The sequence below is a fragment of the Benincasa hispida genome, unplaced genomic scaffold (genome assembly GCF_009727055.1).
Source record: "Benincasa hispida cultivar B227 unplaced genomic scaffold, ASM972705v1 Contig838, whole genome shotgun sequence".
In the NCBI taxonomy this organism is placed as follows: Eukaryota; Viridiplantae; Streptophyta; class Magnoliopsida; order Cucurbitales; family Cucurbitaceae; genus Benincasa; species Benincasa hispida.
This window is the reverse complement of record NW_024065172.1, coordinates 28,841-39,885: the sequence shown is the minus strand read 5'-3', so window position 1 is coordinate 39,885 and position 11,045 is coordinate 28,841. Positions and strand designations below refer to the sequence as shown.

General features: G+C 31.3%; 1 protein-coding gene across 1 annotated transcript; it reads left to right on the top strand.

The window, feature by feature from the left end:
- The first annotated feature begins 860 nt into the window (after nt 1–860).
- LOC120070060 (G-type lectin S-receptor-like serine/threonine-protein kinase At2g19130) lies at nt 861–3,677 on the top strand. Its single transcript, XM_039021911.1, has one exon. It carries the CDS (start codon nt 952–954, stop codon nt 3,457–3,459), a length of 2,508 nt encoding a protein of 835 aa, XP_038877839.1. The 5' UTR covers nt 861–951; the 3' UTR covers nt 3,460–3,677.
- Nucleotides 3,678–11,045: the final 7,368 nt, after the last annotated feature.

The window sequence follows — 11,045 nt, the reverse complement described above, 5'->3', positions numbered from 1 at the left end:
TATAACTACCATTTTACTTTACGAGTAGATTTTACATCTGACTAGATGAAGATTTTACATTTGACTAGATGAAGGTTCTTAAAAAATTATAGGGTGTCAGAGCTGGTTTTAGCTCATAACCGACACAATCAATCGATGAACAAGTCTTTTCTTCAAAATTTGCTAGAACTCGAAATCATTGGACCTCACTATTTTTATTAAATAGATGTGTTACTCTTTCGATTAGTGACTTACATGAGTTGGATTGGGTTGGGTTGAAGATCTTTTGGACCAATTCGAAAATTTAAATTGGTCGGTTTGACTATCCGAATGATCCAAATAGGGTCGTCAACCCAACCCGACCCTTAAAATTTGGGTTGAGTTAGATTGTCAGATTATTTATTTATTATTGTTTTTTTATTAACTTAAAATACTTAAATTTATATGCATCATATATCAATAACTAAAATTTCATAAAACTCAAATATTAAATATCAAAATCTAAGATATGTATTATAAATTTCAAACAAACATGGTACAAATAAATGTGAGTTATAATATTATAAATTATTATATATATATATATATATTATTAGAAATTGGAGGTGGATTGTATCAACTCAAATTATAAAATTGTAATCTAAACCTATCAACCTAAAATTAAAATTAATTACATCTTTATAATTTGGGTCGAGTAATCCAAAATATTCGAGTTGTAGATCATTTGAACACTCTGGTTTCGATAAACTACACACCTTGTCTGTATGCTAAAATTGAATTATGACTTACATAGATGTTGAAACAACTGGAACATTTGAACCATTGAACAAGTCCAAAGTTAATCAATTGAAGTCATTGGTGGGAACATTGACTTTTCCTCAGATTAAACGCGTGGACAAACTTGACGCCATAGTCATTTGTTTAAACCTTCTCTGCTTTTTGTTTCTCTTGTCTGCAAATTTCTCTGCAGCTATGGAAACTAGAGACGCTATGTGGTTGATGCTTTATGTTTTCTTCTTAATCTTATCACTCCTTTCCCAACCATCTATGGCAGTTGATACCATCTTTGTAAATGATTCCATCTCTGGAGACAAAACCATTGTTTCTTCTAAAGAGATCTTCAAACTTGGTTTCTTCACTCCAGGTAAATCTTCTTCTTCTTCTTCTTCTTCTTCCAAATATTATATAGGCATTTGGTACAACAAAGTCTCTGATCAAACGGTAGTTTGGGTTGCAAACAGAGATACACCCATTTCAAATCCATCCACTTCTGTCTTGAAATTCCTAAATGGTAATTTAGTTCTCTTGAATGAGTCAAGTTTCCCTGTTTGGTCCACTAATATAAGTTCTAAACCCTTTAAATCTTTACAAGCTACCATTCAAGATGATGGGAATTTTGTACTAAAAGATGGGTCTTCTAATTCATCAAAAGATTCAGAACCCTTATGGCAAAGTTTTGATTTTCCAACTGATACTTGGCTTCCTGGTAGTAAGCTTGGACGTAATGATATTACTAAACAAACCCAACATTTGACTTCATGGAAGAACCCAGAAGATCCTGGATCTGGTATTTTCTCTCTTGAACTTGATCCTAATGGAACCAGTGCTTATTTCATTATGTGGAATAGAACTGAACAGTATTGGAGCAGTGGACCTTGGGTGGATAATATGTTTAGTTTGGTTCCTGAGATGAGGCTTAATTATATATATAATTTCAGCTTTGTAACAGCCAATAATGAAAGCTATTTCACTTACTCAATGTATAACTCTTCTGTTATATCAAGGTTTGTGATGGATGTGTCAGGACAGGCTAAACAATTCACTTGGTTGGAGAGTTCAAAGCAATGGAATTTGTTTTGGGGTCAACCAAGGCAACAATGTGAAGTTTATGCTCTTTGTGGAGCATTTGGTAGTTGTACTGAAAATTCTTCACCTATATGTAGTTGTGTGGAAGGGTTTGAGCCGAAGTCGAACCTTGAATGGGATTTGAAAGAATATTCTGCTGGGTGTAGACGAAAAACGAAATTGAAATGCGGGAATTCGGTTTCGAATGGCGATGCAGATAGATTTTTATTGATGCGTTATATGAAGTTGCCTGATCTTTCAGAGTCTGTGGCAGTTGGAAATGGTGGAGATTGTGAATCATTATGCTTAGAGAATTGTTCTTGTGTTGCTTACTCGTTTCAGAATGGTCAATGTGAAATTTGGAGTGGAGATCTCTTGGATTTAAGGCAACTATCACAAAGCGATTCGGGTGCGAGACCGTTGTATCTCAAGCTTGCAGCTTCTGAATTCTCAAGTAGGAAGAAGAATACAGGAACGATTATTGGTGTTGCTGTTGGCTCAGCTGTTGGTTTAGTAATTGTGTTGGCTGTTTTAGTGTTTCTTGTTATGAGAAGGAGGAGAATTGTAGGAAAAGGAAAAACGGTGGAGGGTTCTTTAGTGGCTTTCGAGTATAGAGATTTGGTAAATGCAACAAAGAATTTCTCACATAAACTTGGGGGAGGAGGTTTTGGTTCTGTCTTTAAAGGATCTTTGGCCGATTCGACAATCGTGGCGGTGAAGAAACTCGAGAGTGTTAGCCAAGGAGAGAAGCAATTCAGGACAGAAGTTAGCACAATTGGGACTATACAACATGTTAACTTGATTCGACTTCGTGGATTTTGTTCTGAAGGTAGTAAGAAATTGTTGGTATATGATTACATGCCAAATGGTTCTTTAGATTCTCATATTTTCCATGTCAAGAATCCTAATAATGTCTTGGAATGGAAAACAAGATATCAAATTGCCCTTGGGACTGCAAGAGGATTGGCTTATCTGCACGAGAAGTGTCGAGAGTGCATCGTACATTGTGACATCAAGCCTGAAAACATACTCTTGGATGCTCAATTTTGTCCTAAAGTAGCTGACTTTGGCTTGGCCAAGCTGTTTGGAAGAGAGTTCAGCAGAGTCCTAACAACTATGAGAGGCACAAGAGGCTACCTCGCGCCGGAGTGGATATCAGGGGTGGCAATAACAGCGAAAGCTGATGTTTTTAGCTATGGGATGATGCTTTTCGAGTTTGTATCGGGAAGAAGAAATTCAGAGCAATCTGAAGATGGAACAATCAAATTTTTCCCAAGTTTGGTTGCAAACACTATAACTCAAGAAGGTGATATCCTTAACTTGTTAGACCCAAAACTACAAGGAAATGTTGATATAGAAGAGCTGACAAAGGTGTGTAGAGTAGCCTGTTGGTGCATCCAAGATGAAGAAGTTCAAAGACCATCAATGAGTAATATTGTTCAAATTCTTGAAGGTGTTTTGGAAGTAAACAAACCGCCGATGCCAAGATCTTTACTCGCGTTTAGTGACAGCCACGAGCATCTAGTTTTCTTCACTGAATCGTCGTCTTCGTCATCTTCAAACCAAAATTCCAAGACGAACTCATCGACTCCATCATCTCAGACCAAAAGCAACACATCTACAAGAAGCTCTTAGTCTTGAAACTTTGCTGGATTCCAAGGCTTTGCTCTCTCTTTTCATCTAATTCAGTATATATTCTGTCTCTCTGCTCTAAAATAAAAGCAATTTTTCAAGGATTGTTTCCTTTTGTAACTTGTTGATCTATGAGGGATCTTCATTTGCATTTTCACTGGATGTCCATATAATATATGTTCTAAAGTTTTACGTCAGATTAAAAAATGTTTCATGTGTTATTTTTTCCCTCTTACAACAAACGAAGGTATGGAAATTTGAATCTTCGACGTTAAGCCCCGTGGGTCCTATTCCAAGTATCGATCTCGGTAGCGAGCCTCTTGTCCTTATCCCAAAAGAAAAAATATATATCAACTATTGAATTAGATCATTTTAACGTACGACTTTCATTATATATCATGCGGTAAAACTCGAATTAGTTTCAGTATTATCTAAATTAGAGAATTCTTTATGGAATATTATTTCTTCCCAAAAGGAATTTTGTTTTTGTTTAGCCTATTTTGTATCCATCAGTATATCATATTTTATTCTTGCTTTCCATAACAGTATCGAGTATACTTATATACATCCCCAAAGCTAAAATTTATTTGAAGGAAAAAAATAATAATATTATAAATATCACAAATTATGTGTAAAATAGAAGTTCATTCTTAGTGTCAAAAAGTCACATGTCACTCCCTCTACACTCTATATATATAACCATATGTCTTGTAAATACTTATTCTTAGTGTCCATGTAATTCACCTCCTACTTGTCAAATTGTCTTGACATTTGGTGGGTTTTGAAACACACACATTGAGCAAAAACCATGAAAATGGGAGAAAGTGGAGATTTTAGAGAAATTTCATATTTTCTATTTTGTTAATTTATTTTAATTTTATTTATTTCTATATTATGTTTAATTTATTTTATTATTATATTATATTATATTTATTTTAATATTATATTTTATTGGTATTCGTATTCTTGTTGTGTTTCTCAAGTTCACAACACACGTTATCAACACGAGCATCTATCGTTTTCCTCACTAAAGGTAGATTAAAGGTATGTTGGTTTTTTCTCTATTCGTTATAATTAATAAATTAAATGTTGTTTTACATATTTGATATATGTTAAATTTTTAATATAAATATAAATATTTTATAATAGTGTTACTATGGAAATATTATAAAATTAGAATTTGTAGCATTTGATATTAATGGTAATAATTATTTGTCATTAGTGCTTGATGCCAAAATACACATAGATGTCATAAAAATGTGATCACCAGAAAACAAATTAACTTCCTAAAGCTCGTCGTCAATGGATGACTTGAGGCTCCAAAATTTTAAATCAAAATGTTAGAGAAGACATTTTTCTACATTTCGGATATGTTAGCAATATCCGGAAAAATGTTTTAAACAATATTTGAACTAATTGCATGCCTTATCATGGCCGAACAAAACAATGAGTTATTGATGAAAATCATGAATCTCGACCAACTAGAATAATGCCATTTCCTGAAGTGAATGCTGTGAATGTTAATAATCGTGGTCGAGGTCGTGACCGTGGTAGAGGAAGAAATAATTATTATTTTCGTGATGGTCGTTCTAATCATTCAAATTTCAAAAGAATCACACAAAATGATGGTCACAAAGGAAAAGCTCCCTAAGATAAGAGTTCAAAAAGGTTGAAAATAAATGCTTCAAAGACGGAATAACCAGGCATTGGTCACGTACCTGTCGTACTTCAAAAAACTTAGTTGATCTCTATCAAGCCTCCTTTAAGAAAAAAGAGAAAAATGTGGAAGCAAATTCTGCATACTAGGATAATATTTTTCCAAACTGACAATGCTGGAAACAAAAATCAATACAATATTAGGTTCTGCAAACCTGATTGAAGAATTTGGAAAAACAAATATTATTTTGCCTAGAGGAACAAAATTTACAATTGACAATGCATTGTTCTCTAATCAATCAAAGAAAAATTTACTTAGTTTTAAAGATATACGTTGCAATGGTTATCATATTGAGATTGATAGAAAGAATAATATGAAGTATCTTTATATCATATCTACTGTCTCATATGAAAAATGTATACTAGAAGTGTTGCTTGCTTTACCTTTTAGATTATATTATACTCATATACGAGTAATTGAAACATATGCAACAATAAAATTGAAGTTCATGAATTCAGACATATTTACAATTTGGCATGACAGATTGGGTCATTCAGGATCTATAGTGATGAGAAGAATTATTGAGAATTTAAATGCACATCCATTAAAGAGCCATAAGATTCTTCAATCTAATGAATTATCATGGTTTGCTTGCTCTCAAGAAAAATTGATAATTAGACCATCACTAGCTAAAGTGGGGATTGAATCACATGCATTTTTAGAACAAATTCATGGTGATATATGTGGACCTATTAACCCACCAAGTGAACCATTAGATATTTTATGGTATTAATAGACGCATCCAGCAGATGGTCACACATGTGTTTATTATAAAGTCGAAATCTTGCATTTGCAAGATTACTTGCTCAAATAATTAAGTTAAGAGTATAATTTTCTTATTATACAATTAAGACAATTAAGATCATTCATCTTGATAATCCTGGTGAATTTATAACTCAAGTTTTTTATAATTATTGTATGTCAATTGGGATAAATGTTGAACATCCTGTAGCTCATATTCATACACAAAATGTAGCCCATGTTCATACACAAAATATAGCTCATGTTCATACACAAAATGGTTTAGCAGAATCATTCATAAAACATCTGCAATTAGTTACAAGACCATTACTTATGAGAGCTAAGCTTCCTACATCTGTATAGGGATATGTTATTTTGCATGTAGCATCACTTATACGCTTCAGGTCAGTAACTTATCATAAATACTCGCTATTACAATTAGCTTATTGCCATGAGTCAAATATTTCTCATCTGAGATATATGTTCCAATTGCTCCACCAGAATGTACTAAGATGGATCCTCAAAGGAGGTTAGGAATATATAGTAGATATGTTTCCCCATCAATTATTAAATATCTTGAACCCATGACGGGTGATGTATTTACTATACGATTTGTTGATTGTCATTTTAATGAGACAAATTTTCCAACATTATGGGAGGAATTAAAAAAATGGAAAAAAATTACATGGATTGCATCGTTATTATCTTATTTAGATCCCCGTACAGATCACGTGAACTTGAAGTTTAGAAAATAATTCATTTGAAAATATATCAAATCAATTACTAGATGCATTTATAGATACAAAGAAAATAACTAAGTCACATATACCAACTACAAATGTTCTATCGAAAACTGATATCCCAACACAGCAAGTTGTCACTAATGAGTTTGGAACATACTAGAAGCGTGGTAGACTAGTGAGTTCCAAAGATAAAAATCCTCAAAAAAAAAAAAAATAGTTAAGAAGAGTTGGTTGAGGATATAAATACCCATGAAGAAATCCTTGATATGACTAGTGAAAAAGGTGAAATACGTAAAGACAATAATGAGATTTTAATAAACTATGTTATGACAAAAAAAAAAAAAAAGGAATCGAACTAGTGTAGTTATTCACAACATTTTTGTGCATAATGTTGCTCTTGATATTATATCAAAAAGTGAGGATCTTGAACAAAAATTTATTGAAGAATGTCAGCATAGAAAAGATTGGCTTCAATGGAAAGAAGCAATCAAGGTAGAATTAAACTCACTTTCAAAACATTAGGTTTTTGGACCAATAGTTCGAACACCAGAAGGTGTCAATCGGGTACAAATGGGTATTTGTGAGGAAAATAAATGAAAATAATGTGGACAAGATATAAAGCAAGATTAGTTGCACAAGGTTTTTCACAAAGACCTGGTATTGATTATGAGGAGACGTATTCTCCCGTGGTGGATGCAATTACATTAAGATATTTAATTGGTTTGATTGTGTATGAAAATCTAGATATGCATCTTATGGATATAGTTATAACATATTTATATGGATCTCTTGATAATAATATTTATATGTGAATCCCAGAAGGATTTAAGGTACCTGAAACATATAAATCAAATTTTCGAGAATTGTATTCAATAAAGTTACAGAGACCACTATATGGATTACAACAAGCAGAACAAATATGGTACAATCGCCTAAGTGGATATTTACTGAAAGAAGGATATTAAAACAATCCAATATGTCAATGTGTTTTTATAAAGAAATCACAATCCGGATTTGTTATTGTAACTGTATACCTTGATGACTTAAATATAATGGGGACTCCTGAAGAGCTTTCAAAGACAATATAATTTCTTAAGAAAGAATATGAGATTAAAGATCTCGGAAGAAATATTTTTTGTCTTGGCTTATAAATTGAGCATTTAGTAGATGAGATATTTGTTCATCAGTCAACTATATAGGAAAAGTTTTGAAAATGTTGTATATGGACAAAGCACATCCATTGAACATTCCAATGGATGTTCGTTCATTAGATGTGAAGAAAGATATATTTCGACCTCGAGATGATAATGAAGAACTTCTTGGTCTCGAAGTACCATATCTTAGTGCAATTGGTGTACTTATGTATCTTGCTAATAATACAAGACCATATATATTAGGTTATAGTTTATTATGTATGTATGTTGGTGTTCGAAATGCGAGCAGAGTCCAACATTGGCTAGATAAGGGAATAGCCGAGGGTATTATAAAAAAGGATAACTATCTCCAATGGTAAAAGGTCTTAGCTAGCTTTTGGGAGAATCCAAAAGTAACATTAGGAAGATTTAAGCCTGCAGTGGACAATATCATACTTTCACTTGCCAAGTTTTTTTTTTTTTGTTTTTTTTTTGTTTGAGTATATGATCAGTTAGGTAAGTTATTAGAGTAGGTCGTTTGAGATGATTGATGGAAATGGTGGTCGAAGTTGGGTGGCCAATTGGGAACATCAAAGTTTTCGCTGCTGGAGATGGTAGTTGTGTTGAAGTTAGATGTCGGAAGTGAAGGGTGTTTTGAACTCCCACGCAGAAGCGGATTGTGACCCTTTTTCCGTAAATTTATTAGCATGATATATTTCTTCTCCAATAAAAAGATATTGGAACAAAATTAAGCATATACTCCATTATCTTTGAGGAACGATTGATATAGGTTTGTTTTATTCAAATAAATCGAATTTTGATTTGGTTGGTTATGCACATTCTAGATATTTATCTAATCTACACAAACCTAGATCTCAAACAAATTATCTATTCACATATGGAGGAACTGTTGTATCATGGCGGTCAGTGAAACAGACCATAATGGCTAGTTCCTTCAATCAGCTGGAATTCTTGCAATTTACGAGGCTAGTCGAGAATGTGTATGGCTAAGATTAATGACTTAGCACATTCGTGGAACATGTAGTTTGTCGTCTAGTAAAAATCTTCCAACGATATTATATGAAGACAACACAATATGCATATCCCAATCAAAGAGGAATATAAAGGAGATATAACAAAGCATATTTCACCAAAGATTTTCTACACTTATGATCTTGAAGAAAATGATGACATTACTGTACAACAAATTTGTTCGAATGATAACTTAGCAAAATTATTTACAAAATCATTACTAACCACAACATATGAGAAATTGGTGCACAATATTAGAATGCGGCGAATCAGAGATCTTAAGTGATGTTTCCATGGGGAGTAAATATACTATATTCTTTTTAGAGTATTAGATTATATGAAATATCTACTATTTTTCCTTCACTAGATATTTTTTCCATTAGGTTTTTCTTAGTAAGGTTTTATCGAGACATATATTATATATATATATATATATATATATATATATATATGTAATGGGTATCTAAGGGGGAGAATTATAAATAACATAAATATATGTAAAATAGACACTCATTCTTAGTGTAAAAAAGCCAAATGTCACCCTCTACACTCCATTTATATAGCCATGTGTCTTGTAAATACTCATTCTTAGTGTCTATGTAATCTACCTTCTACTTGTCAAATTACCTATAGTGACATTTAGTGAGTTTTGAACACACACATTGGACAAATCTATGAAATGGAGATTTTAGAGAAATTTATATTTCATGTTTTGTTAATTAATTAATTTATATATTATGTTTAATTTATTTTAATATTTATTTATTTTATTATTATATTATATTTTATTCTATTGGTATCCGTATTCATATCGTGCTGTTCAACTACGCAACAAATAATACATAAAAAGTTTGTTTTCTTTTGCAACTTCTAACTTACTAAATTCAGGTTTTAAAATGTGAGCCAAACATGATAAAGGCTCCACTTTTATTTTGATATTAACTTCTCAACTACATGGATATTATTTGAGTTGTGAGCGTTCTCATGTGATTTTGGAGATCATATTGAATTATTGGTACAGTTTAATATTTTATAAATTAATAAACTAAGGTTGTTTAATTCAATTCAAACAAACTACAAGAGATAAATGCTCAAATCTCTCTTACCTCTCTCAACTCCTAGTAGAATTTACACCTAAAAAGAAACAGTAAATTAAATCAATTTATCGTAGTAATAATAATAATAAAGAAATTATCAAAAATGAGTTCTCATCTTATAAAACTAGCATTTTTTTTTTGAAAATTCGTTGAAATAATTTTTCTCAATCCATCTCGAGCGAGATCGACTACTGAGATTTAATTAAAAAAGTTAACTTTCTTTTTTTAATTTTTCGATTGTTTTGACCCTTTTGAGTCTTTCTCGGTACATCTCGACGGATTAAACATCGAGTTTCTACTATTTTTTCTAAATATTATTTAATCTACTAAAATCTTTTATCAAAGTTAATTATTTTTCAAAATTTCCCCAAAATCGACTATCTTTGCAAATTTTTTATTTTCAAATCAATTTACCAATTATTTTTTGGATAGTAAGGTGATTTGATTTTGATTTTTAAATTTTGGAAAAGATTAATTTTTTTTTAAAAAAAGGTAAAATATAGAAAAATATAAAAATCACTGTATTAATCTCGAGCATATTAACACTGAGCTCGGTGAAAGGTCAGATTAAACTGAAATTTTATATATTTTTCTTATCTTATCTTTTTTTTTTTTTTTTTGTAAAATTTAATCTTTCTAAAGTTTAAAAACCAAAGTGCATTCATCCAACTGGAAAAAAAAATCTAATTGGTAAATTCATTTTGAAATTTATAAATTTATACAATTAAGGAAACAAAAATTGAATTGAAGATTTGAAAAAATAGGTAAGAATTGAATATAATATTTGGTAAACATAACAGAATTTGAAGAGAATTTGAAAATATATAAGATTTGGTATAAATTGTGGGTAGATTACATAATATTTAGAAAAAATTAGTAGAATGTCGGTGTTTAAATCTACCGAGATGTAGCTAGAAACGTCCAAAAGGGCCAAAACAATCGATAAGTTAGAAAAAGTTTATTTTTTTTTTAAATTTTCGGTGGTCAATCTCACTTGAAGATGTCGAGAAAAACTATTTGGATGAATTTTAAAAAAAGATACTAGTTTTATAAAATTAAAACTTCAACGTACTATTTCTGACATTTTTCCATAATAATTCAAGAGTGAGAGAAATTTTCTCGATTG